At 37.4% G+C, this 14,744-nt stretch overlaps 1 protein-coding gene across 1 annotated transcript in view; it reads right to left on the reverse strand.

Moving 5' to 3' along the window:
• The window catches only part of LOC150083097 (uncharacterized), a 205,384-nt gene that overhangs the window by 74,573 nt on the left and 116,067 nt on the right, over positions 1–14,744 (reverse strand). The window contains exon 8 of the mRNA XM_090378388.1: positions 11,943–12,125. Coding sequence (XP_090234514.1) covers positions 11,943–12,125 — 183 coding nt within the window. The remainder of the gene's footprint in view (positions 1–11,942; positions 12,126–14,744) is intronic.

Below are 14,744 nucleotides of genomic sequence, written 5' to 3' on the forward strand. Positions count from 1 at the left end.
ATCTCTAAGGTAAAGAGTTTATGAAAAATACAAGAACCATTCCAGATGAAATTTTTTCTGTCAGAACATGTTCTTTGCAACTTCACACTATTGAAAAACGTGGCGAACACTGATAATTTATGTTCTTCAGATGAATAATCACCCTGGGTTTGTTAAACCAAGTTAATATGAAACTGCGACTAGTTTGTTCAAAGACTGCCTTTTCTCTACATTCTTCTTCAGGTTCCGTGTTCAATTGGAAACTAACATTTTTCCTTGCTTTGTTTAATAGTTCTTGTGTCCTAAGACCACCTGTCCATACTTTGATGTTATCAAGCCACTTTTTTTCTTTATCTTCCTTTGCAGATCATATTGCGAGCTTCTTATAATATGCCCGAGGTAGGCAGTCTTTCTCTTTGCAATTGTAGTTAGTAGTATTCTTGTGTTCCTTGCCCTCTTAAGGACCCGATCTGTCCATGGAATTTTTAGCATCCACATCTTCGAAGGTTTCCAGTTTCCTGCATGACCTAGGTCTCGCATCCATATAGGAAAGTGCTCCATTGTGTAGCATTTGACCATTCGCCATATTTTCTGTCACAGAGGAAGTTCTTAAGATTCTCAAATACCTCTTTGGCCACACCAATTCTGCTTCTAATTTCCGTGCCTTGGTCATTATTATTTGTAAAGATCTTCCATAGATATTTAAAGCTACTCACTTGTTCAATGGGTTGCCACAGGTATTTTGATCTCTTTGGCATTAATTGTTAAGCCTATCTGTTCGCTGGCTGATACCACTTTGGTGAGAGTGTTTGTAGCTTTTCCTCTGATGTCGCAATGAGGGAAGTGTTTTCTGATAATTGAACCATTAACAGTAATTCCTTCTTTAGAATCTTGTATTAGGTATATAATGGTTTCATCACAGAGATTGTACAGCATAGTGAATTTTCCGTAGTCTTTGCTGGTGACGGTGTCCGAGTTGAGTGAAAAGTGAATTTATATTTTATTTCAATAGTAACCCTAATATAATGGCTTTAAAGCGTGCCTCTACACAGAAAGTGATTCTGGGAAGAAAAAATACAGAAAAATTCTGTCATTGCATGAGAAAATGATTATTATGAATTAAGTTCGCAACAAACTGCAAGTGCAAAATCCACTTTTGTTAGTCGACGTCACAGGCATATTACAAAAATGGAACAGTTATTGAATGTTTGGATCGAAGACCAAAGGAATGGAAATGTGCCTCTCAATTCTAATGTGATCAGGTGCAAGGCCCCACACTGATAGTGCAGATGGTGAATTAAGTTTCAGTGCATCCAAAGGATGGTTCGATAGATTTAAAAAAAGGGCAAATCTGCACAATATTAACGTTGTTGGTGAGATTTCTTCTGCCGATGTGGAGGCAGTGGAAATTTTTTTTACCGGAATTGCAAAATGTAATAGAAAATACATGGCAGGTCAGATTTTAACCGTGATGAAACCAGACTGTATTGCGAGACACGACATATTTATCCAAAAAAGAAAGAGTTGCACCTGGATTCAAAGTCTGAAAGGACAGAATCATTTTGTAGTAACGCTTCTGGTGATTATAAATGCAAGCTTTTATTAGTGTATCGTTCAGATTTGGCGTTGTTGTTATTATTTAGGAGAATTAGCAACTAAGGCCATATTGCTCCGGAGATAGGCTGTGGTTATTCACTGAACTTTCCGCATCCTCAGTATTTGGTGGTGACGGGCTCGAACCCCGGTCTAATCAAGAAGCGTGTACTACGCATTGCTGCTCCTGCCCACCTGGCTATGGAGGAGCCGTGTATCGTTCAGAAAAACCTCAAGGGCTTTGAAAGGCAAAAATAAATCCTCTCTTTCCGTTTACTGGCGATCGAATAGAAAAGCATTATTTTGTACCTGAAGTTGAAGGATATCTGAAAAATAAGAATTTATCATTCAAGGTGCTCCTTATCTTAGACAATACTCCAAGTCACCCAGTCTCACTTCTCGATTGCAATACAAATGTAAAACTTGTTTTTTCCTCCGACCACAACATCAATTTTACAGCCCCTGGACCAAGGGATCAGGTTCGACTTTTAAATCTTATTATCTAAGGAGAAGCTTAGCAAATCTTGTTGGTAAAATTGAAAAATTTCCGGATAAAAACGTGCTCCGTTGTTGGGCTGAATTCACAATACTAACAGGTATAGAAATAATGGACAGTCATGGACTGAAATGAAGAAGCTACTCCCTGAAACAGGAAGTGACTCACAATACCTCAAATATTATTTAGACAAAGAAGAACCTGATAGCAGGAGCTATCAGGTTCTTCTTTGTCTGAAAACAGAAGTTGAGAAAATTATTAAACTTTCAAACATTATTGGAGGTGAGGGATTTAGTGATATGGGGAAGGAAGAAATTTTAGAACATACTCATTCTCATTAGGAGGAATTAAGAGACTACTGGACTCCAATAAAAATGTTTGTGAAGAAGAAACGTGAACTAACAAGGGTATATCAGAGATTCTAAAAGCAGCCGAGTTCCTGAAGGAGAAGATCCAGACTTTCATAGGAGTACGAAAATTAAGAGAGGCATTGACAGTATGGTTTCTTATGTTGGCATGGGAAAGATCATGAGAAAAATTACGGATTTTGTAAGTCAACTTCAAAAGCATGTTCATCATATGTGTTGGTAAGTCATGGTCAATTAAAAGTTTTACTTTTTTTCAGCATGCTGTTTTATTTTAAATTTAAGTAGGAATTTATTTCGATTCCATAATGGAAGGGTATACCCGATTAAGTTTCTGTTGTTTCCATAATTTAGTTTTATTTTAACATAGGGGCCCCTTTACATTTACGTTAGGCGCACGAACTCGCCACTCAATTGGAGCAATGAATGGAACGAGAGATGAGATATTATGGAGGAAGTGAGTCTTGTCGTTCATTTCTGAAACCCCTGTTCTGCAAAAATTAGCATAGGAAAATATTACTTCCATATATTTTATGATTTTAGTTGGAACACATTTTAAATTATAAAGTGAAATTGTATTTCTTTTAAAAATAAATTGTACCATTTGTAACACAGATTATTGTGTGTTAATTTCCTACATAAAAAGTTTCAACCCCGTTTTTCCATAACAACAGTATACCGCCGAACGCGGACGTAATGTAAACCCCGCGCTCGGCGGGGGTCACCTGTATCACCAATTTTTTTAATAACTAAAGGACTTCACGCAGAAAAAAAAAAAAAAAAAAAAAGCAACACTCGCGCGTTGTGACTAACAAAAGAGAAGAAAAAATTTCCAGATCATTCATGCACATCAAATGAAAGATTACTTTTCAAAGAAACTGTCTCGCGCCTTGGTAAGCAGAATTATCACTTTCGATGGCTAAAGCCATCCAGTTTTCAAAAAATATATAAATAAAAACATTCCAGAAGAGTCTAACTTGAGGAAGAATTATCGTAATTATATTTATGAAAACAGTATTCACAAAATTCTGAAGAAGAGGGCATCTGAATGTCCGCCGAAGAAACAGTAGATGTTTGTGACCGTTACGTTGAGCATTTGATACACGGAAAATTAGAAAGAGAACCTTCTCGTCCATGCATTGCTCCTCAATCGCAAGATTTATTAGTGATTCTCAGTAGTTATTATGAAGGAAAAAAGTCTTCGTATGTTTATTAGTGACACTACTCCGTATAAGATAAAAGTAGCTTCTGCATTACAAGTTTTCCATCCAAAACTAATACCCATTACTTCCTCAGCCCGTACCTTACGTATAGTTACAGAAAAAAAATTCGGCAAATTTAATAAAATCATTTCTTATATAATAACCGCTACTCAGAAATATATTTTTGGTTATTATTTCATCAAAACTTGCGGATTTATTGAATGAGAATAACTTTTCTACAGCAGCAGCAGCATGTTAGACAGGAATACTCTTGTTCTGATTATCAGCAGTGATCACACTGTACCGACGTAGGATGCAACTACCATCAAGGGTAAAGGGAAGGGCTTTAGCTTTTCTAAAGGTGAATATTGTGGTCTCAGACAGTTTTTAAATTCTATACAGGAAGAAGGGGAACAACTGATAATGTTACTAATAGCAAGCATTCAGGAAAATAATCATAGAAACTACTATGCTTTTCATACCAACTGAGAGCTACAGTTCAAGGCATAGATTTAGTATTAGTAATGGCCCCATGGCGCAAGAAAGCCTATGGCTAATGCTGCACCAGCCAAAAAAAAAAAAAAAAATCGAATAAAACAATGATAATAAAAATAAATAAATAATAAAAGAAAAGGAAATTAAACCTATCATCCTATGCCCTTCCCTCACCCAAAGGTACTATCCAGATGACTTTTGAATTTTCCTAAACTGTCAGCCTCTACCATCCATGTAGGCAACTTATTCCAGTAATTTTTAACTCGCTGGCTAAAATAAAACTTCCTGCATTCCAATCTACTAAATATTTCCCCTCTTAACTTGAATTTATGTTCCCTAGTTCTAGCATCATTTATAATCTTGAAAATTTCGTCCTCATTCATTTTATTGATGCCTCTCAGAGCCTTAAACACCTCAATTAAATCTCCTCTAAGGTGTCTAGTTTCCAAACTCTGCAACCGACATATTCGAAGTCTCTTCATAAGGACGCCCTTTTGCCAATCTCACCAGGCGAGTTACCCGTCTTTGCACCCTTTCAAGAAGCTCGATGTCTTTCTTTAGGTGCGGTCTCCATACTTGAACACAGTATTCCAAGTGTGGTCTAACAAAAGCCTTAAATAATGGGATTATCATGTCCATATCTCTACTTGCAAAAGTTCGATAGATCATCGATAGGACACCATGGGCCTTCCTTGCAACGCTCAGAGAATTTCATGTCTGATCGTATCGTAACACCCAAGTCCCTTAGTCCTCCAGTACAGGGTTTAGTTGAACTCCACCAAGTGAATAATTTATTTTGGGATTACTGTTTCCCAGGTGTAATACCTTACACTTTGTTGAATTAAAGCATAGCTGCCATTTTTGTGACCATTCCTGAAGTCTCTCTAGGTCCCTCTGAAGAAGCTCAGCTTGACAGTGATCATTAACTACTCTACCAATTTTAATATCATCTGCAAATTTAGACATCACGCCCTCTATCCCTTCATCGATGTCGTTTATGAAAATTAAAAACAACAGTGGTCCTAATACTGATCCTTGGGGAACCCCACTTCTTACATCACCCCAATCTGAGGAATAGCCATTTATCACAACCCTCCTGCCCTGAAGCCATCCTGCTATCCATATCTAAGGATTTTCCCAGTGATTCCAACCTGTTCCAGCTTATAAAGCAACCGCTCATGTGGGACTGAGTCAAATGAACTGATGAGACTCGTAGCTAGGGTTGCCAGATTTCTATGACTGGATTAAAGGACACTCAAAAATAATTAATGCTACCACTCTCTAACTGTCACTCCACCACAAAAAAGGAAAACTGAATGATAAATAATTAAACATTTTGTTTATATTTTTTAGATTTTGGTTTAAAAATTATAGTTTTCATATTGACTATAAATATTTGCAAATTTTAGTTTAATTTAGAATTTAAAATATTTAATGGTAAACCATGGTTTTCTATGGGGAAAGATGTGGATTGATATATAAGGATAGTGAACGATATGGATGATATAAAAAGCATGAATTGATCCAAATATTTTAATGCGAGTTTAGTGCATTAATTGACATCAAGCTAAAGTAATTTTAGGTAGACGAATAAAAAAAAAAAAAAAAAAAGTACTAATTTAATAGCTAGAAATCATTCACATTGAACATATTTTGTACTACTTTGAGCAGACTTAAGAGCTTCGGCATCATTTTTAATTTTCTCAGAAAAATCTAAACATTTATCTTTAAAATTGAAGTAGATCATTAGTTCGCTTTTTATGAGTGAAACTGAACTTCGAATTCTTTACACTAAAAATCTTTTCTGAAGAAAAAAAAAAAAAAAAAACCATACAAAATGACCCTGAAAATATTTGAAAGCTTAAAATTAACACTTTTCAAAATTAAATGCCATTGACTCAAAGTGCTCGAACAAGTTTTAAATTTTTCAGAGGCCGACACAGTTTCATAATTTGTTTTCAGTACTGAAATTTCATCAAATAAATCATTTATATCCAACTTTAGTTTTTCTATTAATTTAAAATATTCTTTACTTAAACAAGTCATAGTTAGGACAACCATTTTTAAAGCTTAATTTTCTGAGTTTCAAAAAAGGGATATTTTAATTAAAATTAAATTTTTTTCCTAAATATTTCAATGCAGCATTTTAAAATGCTTTGAAATCATTTATTACTGTGCTTTTAACTACAGGGTCTAATGTCTGAAAATGCTGATGAACTTGACACCCAAAAAATTCTTCATCAAGACGATCCTTCAGTGAATGTTTTAGATCATTCATTATATAAAATATACCACTGGCACACGTTTCATTATTTTCCAGCTCTTTTGTTTTGCAATTTATTTCGATAGCATACATTGAGAAAAGAAAATATAATTCTATAATTACAGGGACCTCTGTTGCATTTTCATTAATTTGAAGGATTTTAAAAAGCCGTTTGGAACAGTCTCGCTTTGCTTACGAAATAAAGCCTTCCATGAAAGCAAAATTCGTTCTATACATGGTTGTAAAGATTGCCAATCCAATTCTAAATTACTCACTGAATTTTTTTTAGGCACTCAAACATTCCATCTGCACTTTCATCAGCATTTTCAAAAAAATCAACAAAATAGTTTGTAGGACCATATTCTTTATTGAAGTACTGAATTGACAAAGGTAACATTTTCATATTCTTTCTATTAGAAGCATCAATCTGTAAACAAAAAAATAATGGTGGATCATGATGTTTTAAATCATCCAAAACAATTTACAATGCTTTTTTACCTAAAACATTACAAACAATGGCAGCAGATTTAGTTCTTCCACATGATATTTTTGGCACAATTTTTGAATCATTGTAAAGTTTAGATTTCAATTTCATGCTACGATCTAATGAGTTATAAGAATGGTGGTGCTTAGTTGAATGATAAATATGAGTTATTTCAGTTGCAGTAACTAAATCCTGTTCTTTCGTATTCTTTTTCACAAGAAACCTATCAAGAAGTTTGAAGGATTTTCCGATTTATGAGATTGTGAATCTTTATGCTGAGTAACTGCTAAGATGCCCATATAACCAACTTTAAATACAATTCTGCATAGGAGACATCTCGCCTCATGAGGATCATTTGTTGAAGCTAGCCATTCGTATTCTTGCTCCCAATTTTTGTTATAAGAACAAAGCCACTTCTTTTTTTTGGAAGAAATTCCACTTTTGATGGATAAAAAATAAAATGTTTTAAAAATATGTTTGTATATAATATAAAGTATGTAGATGTCTATAAATGAAATAGATAAATATTTCTTTGTAAAGTTATAGGAAAAACAGTTTAAACAAAGCCATTGAATTCTGTATAATAAAAAATGATTTTTCCGATACCTATGATTTTATTAATTATCTACTAGTCGCACGATTTTCCTGAAAATTAGATCATGGCCACACGGGTGTAAATTTTTATGCTTTGTCAAAAAAAAAATATATAATTTCACTGAGAAGTATGAAGTTAAGTGCATGGTGTTCGTGAAACTACATATATGAGCCGGAGAGGCTAGAATAGGTTAAGACCATCTCTTTATGATTCATTTCTCAGTGGCGGATTTTGCATTTGAGGGATTTTTTTTTTAACATTTCCCCAGTTAAAGCTTTGAAATGAAATTGTAATTTTTTGTCGGTTTTGGGGGTCCAAAGTGTACGCCTGTGCGGAAATCCGCCACTTCCATTACGAGGCACAGGCATTGAAAAATGAAAATAAAGGAAATTGCATCCTTTCTCGTTTCAATAAAGGATTGTCCTTTGAAATAAAAGACGTCTGGAAACCCTGCTCGTGGCAGAGAAGAAAAATGCATGGGGCACACACAGTAGATATAAAGTCTACAATCAATTCACATAGGAGGCTAGGCAAGCTAATGCAGATTATAAGTCTTTAGCAAAGACTTCTTTACTTATGTAAACACTAGAAGGAAGGGGATGAATCACATTGGTCTAACTGTTGATCCTGCTCAGGTTACTGAATAGGTATTTTGAACTAAAAGAATTTTTTAGAGAAGGCGAAACCAGAAGTTTATCCAAGTCTGTAACAGGCAGGCAAATGATTTTGTAATAACTGAGGGGAAAGGAGCTTGAATTTCAGAACTAATGCCTCCTAAGTTGTTCAGCCATATTTCAATTATAATTGATGTATGATAATTATCATCAAAGAATGCGGCAACGTAAAATTCATAAGTCCGTCCATCTCATTACAGAAAATGAAGTGTTTTAATGTTATTATTAATTATCACTTTTGCTTAATTAGTTTTACGATTCCTAATAAAGATATTCATTAAATGTTAATTATTTATTGACAACAGAAGTTATTAATAAATAATTAACAGAAGGGGGCCACATTCGCCCTTCTGTTGCCACGTACACTCTATGGGTACTTGCTTTAGACAGAAACGATATATATATATATATATATATATATATATATAACGCAGCCTGAGCATATCCTCTACTCAACGATATCACTGCCAAGAACGACACACTTCTCCCATTCGTGAACGATATGATTAATCACATATCCGTTAATGGCCTTACTCAGTTGACCTTATGATCCTCGTTTTTAGCAGTATTGGTGGCCTTGAAGTGGTTCTTTCGGAAGTAATGACATTGAGATACACCAATGAGCAAAAACATTATGACCACCTACCTAATATGATGTTGGTCTTCCACGTACAGCCAAAACAGCTCGTACCCGACGAAGCTGTTATTTTGTTATTATTGTTGTTATTTGGTTTTTAGGAGCATTAGCAACTAAGGCCATATTGCTCCGGGATATGCGGTGGTCATTCCCTGACCTTTCCGCATCCTCCGTATTTGGTGATGACGACCCGACGAAGCATAGACGCTACAAGATTTCTAAATGTGTCTTGTGGTATCTGGTACCAACACGTAACCAACAGATCCTTTAACTCCTGTAAGGTCCGTGGTCGAGACGCCGCAGATCGGAGATGCTGTTCCAACAAAAACCACAGATGCTCTGTTCGATGGGATTGATGTCTGGGGAATTTGGAGGCCAGAGCAATACCTGGAAGTCTTCCTCATGTTCCACAAACCAGTCTTGAACAATCCGGGCAGTGTGGCATGGTGCATTATCTTGCTGAAAGACTGCCCGCTAGGGATGGGGAAGACCGTTGCCATGAACGGGTGTACCTGGTCAGCAATGATGTTTAGGTGTATATGTGTGTGTTTGGGTTGGCTGAGCGGAGCCCAGAGTTTCACCCATTAGCCGCTTCACGCTTGTTTATAGGACTTCTTAAATTTTTTCTAACCAGCAACTTAGCGAGTGGGATGATGTTTAGGTGGTAGACGTCAGAGTACCCAGCACATGGATGACTGGACCCAGGGTATCCCAACAGAACATTGCCCAAAGCATGACACCGCCACCACCGGCTTGTTTTCGTCCCACGGTGCATCCAGGCGCCATCACTTCCCCAGGTAAATGACGCACACGTACCCGACTATCCACATGGTGCAACAGGAAACGTGATTCATCGGACCAGACGACCTTCTTCTAATCACTCAAGGTCCAGTTTCGATGCTCGCTTGCCCATTGTGGGCGCTGTCGCCGGTGAACCGTGTTTGACATGGGCACTCGGAGCGGTCTGCGGCTATGTCGTCCCATTTTCAGCAGGGTTCGATGTACTGTGTGTTGTGCCACATTACTCCCGTCACCAGCATTTCAATTATCGGCGAGTTGCGCCACAGTCGCCCTTCTGTTGCTACGTACCATCCGGGAGAGCCTTCGCTGATCTGAAGCATCGATGAGCCGTGGTTGTCCAACGCCTTGCCGGTGTTTCGTTGGTTTTCCCTCCTCGGACCATTTTCGGTAAGTAATAATCACGGCTGACAAGTGAGCATCCGACCAGCCTTACCATTTCAGATATGCTCTGACCCAATCATCTGGCCATTACAATTTGGCCTTTGTCAAACGCACTTAAGTCCGCTGTCCTTCCCATCTGAAGAACAAGAGTAACACCGATTAACGGAACTCAGTATCAGGTGTTTTTTTATACCGTGTCCCGACCCGCGCACTCGCCGTAGTTCACTGCAGTTGCTTCGATTTGCATAAAGACTCGTTGATCATAATGTTTTGGCTCATCGGTTTATGTCTGAAGAATAAGAAGGGATATGGTAGCACCTGAAAACCTGAGGTCTATAGCAATTGTCGAATACCCCGCGATAGCAATGCTGTCGTTCGGTGACCTGATGGTAAATCGACGTGTTCATTGACAGGATCATTATCAGAACTTCAGATAACAATCCTATGTAACATGCGCATTGTTAATTGAAGGGCTATATGGGCCCAGTGTATTGGATTTGACATTTTATCCGATTAGACTTGTCTTTGGATATTTAGAAGAAACGGTGAGCATGCTTTTAAGGCGTTGGGTTTAGTTGGAAAAGTGCAAAACTCACAGAATTGTAAGTCATTTTAAAGAATGTTTTTGTGTTAATAGCAGCTTGAAAAAATTTTAAAAAAAGGCAAGCTTTCAAATCGTTTAAGGTAATTGATGATCAGTCAGAGTGCCTCGACTACGACGTTAGGTGTGTGCTAAAGCCATGAGGAGTAACTTTATTTTGCATGTAATTGTGAGTATATTTCTGTAGGTTTGCAGACGAAAAAGCTGTGAACCTCGCCTAAGACCGACTAACTCAGCCACGTTGTGGAAAAACCCCATAAACATTCCTCGTATCACTCACGGGATTCAAACTGAGACCTTTCCTACCCGGCGTGGGATGACAGTGATTTTCTGCCGCGAGGGTTTGTTTGCATCGCGCAATCCTCTTCCGCAATGAGACGAGAAGTGGGCATTTAAGTCTTCCTTCAACAGATTAAGCAGCTGCGTGGAGTTCTAATAACTACAATACTTGAAACTTAGTGATTGTCAGAATATTTTTATGATCCATAACTTGGGTTTGAATGAGCAGAGGCTTTCCTCAGACCGTTTTTAGGAAATGAACAGTCGCCACATAATGGGAGCTCAGGCCCTAGCGCTTAATGGTTTGCTGCTGCAAACTATTACACGCTAGTGCTACTATACAGGAAATTTCTTAAATTCGTCTTGTATGTTCCTCACGTTTTGCTGTTGTCTCACTGTGTCTATTCGCATGTATTAAGTAGATCTCTACTGGATGGATTTTAATAAATTTTGCTCTTTTAGAAAAATTTGTCTTGTTATCCAAAAGTTCATAAAAATTGGACCAATAGGAATCCCGCAATTATTATTATTTTGTCCGTTTCTCCATGTGTAATAACTCGACTCCCATTGGATGGATTCTCATGAAATTTTATACTTGGCTCTTTCAGAAGACGGATCGAATCTAACCCAGATTTCATTAAAACCGAACAGTTATTTCTCTGTCCGTCCGCTCGCATGTAATAGCTCGGCTCTCACTAGATGGATTTTCATAGTAGGATCATAGATGGATCTTATAGTACGATTTATCCAGCCATTCCAAATCTCATTAAAATAGGAGAACAGACATCCAGCAATTATTATTTCTCCCCCCCATACATACGTAGTTTACTGCTTATTGCAACTGAAGCACATTTGCCGTGCTCTGATTGTTGAAAAGAATGGGCGATAAGGATGCACAGAAACGAAACGTTCTCGATTCGAGCTTTTTGTCTTTCAATATTGCTCGTTTTTTTTTCTTTCATATAAATCATGAATTACTATTTGCTAACTGAAATTTAACGCACTGCGTTCATTTGAATTTGGTGAAGATTGGTAACAACTTTCAGTGACTAATTTAGAAGTTTGGGAAACTTTGCATTACAATAAAGGAACCTTACCTCTGATCTGGAAAGAGTCCTCTTAATAGTTTCAATCGCTCTTTTACGCATAGGCCGCGCAGGAGAACCAGGAGTTGTTCGAGATGGATCTGCCAGGACGTAAGTAACACCAAATGTGGGAACGCCAACAATCAATTTGTCCTTTGGTACTTCATGAGCTAAAAGAAGATCTACTAAGGAATCCTACAAAAAATAAAATAATCTTTATTGTATTAACAAATAGTATACAGTAACCCATCACGGCAGACAGGCCAGAGGTTTGCATTGTAAATATTCTAGCTAGATTTTATTTAAATAGATATATAAAATAAAGATTGAGCATCAGTTAAAGTTTTTTCTTTAGGCATGATTAGCGAAAATTAAGAGATGAAGCTGGCGTAGCAGCAAGTAAAAGTACACTGTATGTTGAGCGAAGTCTTTCTTCCAGGAGCGATTTGATGAGTAACGAGATCGTTTAGATCTTACTGGCCCCTCCTTCCATGAGAAATAATATATACTGACATTCTGAGATGCTGCCTCCGCTTTTTTTCGTTTATTAATTCATAAAGCCCTGTCGAGTCTGTTGATAGCTTAAAAAGGGGGGGGGGATGCAAAATAAAACAAATGGCGGAAGTCCAATTAAATACAACTTTATAAGATGTGGCTCGTATTTCACAATGATACAATTGCTTTGTTGTGCGATGCCAGAAATTGGCAGGGATCGCCTGGTACAATAAATAAAAAAATAAATTTAAAGAGTGTTATATATTATCTGCCTTAATATGCTGATATCTGCTAGGGGCAAAAGGTGATATTGTTGTACACGTTAGCACTAATGACATTAACAGTAGGATATCTGCAGACATACTTATCAAGTAAGTCTTGGAGGGCAATGTTATAAAAAAAAGTCACGAGTTATGGTTAAATTTCAAAGTATCTGCAATTCTACCCAGATACGATAGAAGGGAGTATATAATGAGAACCTTTTCATTTCGGCCCTGGAGAGATTGTGCAAAGCTCATGGGGCAGAGTTTATCTCAGCGTGGTCTGTGCTTATTAACACGAGAGACTGCTTCTATAGTGATGGGATACACTTAAATAGAATGGGTGCAAGAATATTTGCTGATGCTATCGAGACAATGTTAGCAGGGTCAGAAAACTGCTACTTTGGGGGGGGGGGATACACAGACTACTACATTAATAATAGCCGCAGGCAGAAGTGAAAGTGATACTTGCACTGCTACTGGAACGAGCAACAGCCTGGGAAGTAAAGTGCTGGAGATTTGGAGGACTGCTGACAGTTATCATGGTACAGCTAAATACATAGTCTGTGTTAGGTACGAACAGGTGCGTGTATACGTGCATATGCACCAATGCTAGGAGCATGGAAAATAAATTTGAAGTCCTGATCAAGACATCAAATACGGACAATTAGAATATCAGAGACGTGGCATCACTTCCGATATAATATATGCAGAATTTGAATATGGGGAGTACAATGTGTACAGAGAAGATAGGGGAGGGGGTTGTGCTCTTAGTTAAGAAGCACATAAACGCTAAGGAAATGCAATGTTGAGTCAGTTTGATGTGGCACAAGCACTGGGAAAGCAAAAAATGAGAATAAGAGTGTGTTATAGGCCTACTAAGAGTACAAGGAACAACTGTACAAAGAAATAGAGAGGACCAGTAAATCAGAATGTCTTATGGGGTTTTAACTTTACACAATTGACTGGAACTCGTGCTTTGGTCACTCGCACACTAGCAAGAGATTTGTGGATTTACTGGATGACTGTTTTCTACAGCAACATGTTACAGTAATACTCTTGATCTGATTATCAGCAGTGATTATTCATACATTAAGAATCTGCAGATAAAAGCCACTAGGTGCATAATAGTGTATTTACTTAAAGATGTAACTACCATCGAGGATATAAAAGGAAGGGTTTTTGCTTTCGTACAGGTGACTACAGTGTGAAAAACTGATGAACATCATCAGCAAATTCTAAATGGAAAGCATTCAAGGAATTAATCATAGAATGCTACTAGGCTTTTCATACCAACAAAGAAATACTCTTCAAGGCCTAAACGGATGCCAGATAAACTTATGAGACTTGTGGCGGAGAAGAAAAATGCATGGGATACATATAAATTATCGGGCGACACAGAAGCCTATGGTACATATAAACTAGTCTGTAAACAAGTAACATAGGAGGGCAAACGTAGCCAGGTTACAAGAAATGTTTGGCAAAGAAAAAAAAAAAGCAAATACTTATGTAACCGCTAGAAGGAAGGGGATGAATCAAATTGTTCCATTGATATCTATGGTTCGACTGTGATGACCCTGCTCAGGTTGCTGAAAAACTGAATGAGTAATTTGCATCTACATTCACACATGAGGAAATATTTAGGGAAGCGGAAGAAAAATTGTTGAAGTTAAACATAAGAAAGCACATGGGATGGATGAGATCTATCCTATAATAAGGGAGGCAGCAAAGGAAGTAAGCAAATCCTTAGCCATAATTATGAGAGCATCCTTGGATTCAGGGGAGATTCTAGCGGACTGAAGATGTGCAAATTTATCCTCAGTTCATAAAGCGTGACATGAGTAATTACAGACCTGTTAATTTAACTTCTGTTCCAGACAAAATAATGAGTCATTGCATATCGTAGCAGTAAACCTAGAGTAACGTACCAACTGTGTGGTACTACACTCAGAATAGTGAAAAAGACCTGGGGTAATTGTGCAGTCAGATGTGAAGTGCTCTGAGTAGTGCAAACAGGCTGCCAGGACTGCTCATGGGACTTTGCCAATAATATACAGGA

The sequence above is a fragment of the Mastigoproctus giganteus genome, chromosome 7 (genome assembly GCF_048544385.1).
Source record: "Mastigoproctus giganteus isolate SK-2022 chromosome 7, ASM4854438v1, whole genome shotgun sequence".
NCBI classification, from domain to species: Eukaryota; Metazoa; Arthropoda; class Arachnida; order Uropygi; family Thelyphonidae; genus Mastigoproctus; species Mastigoproctus giganteus.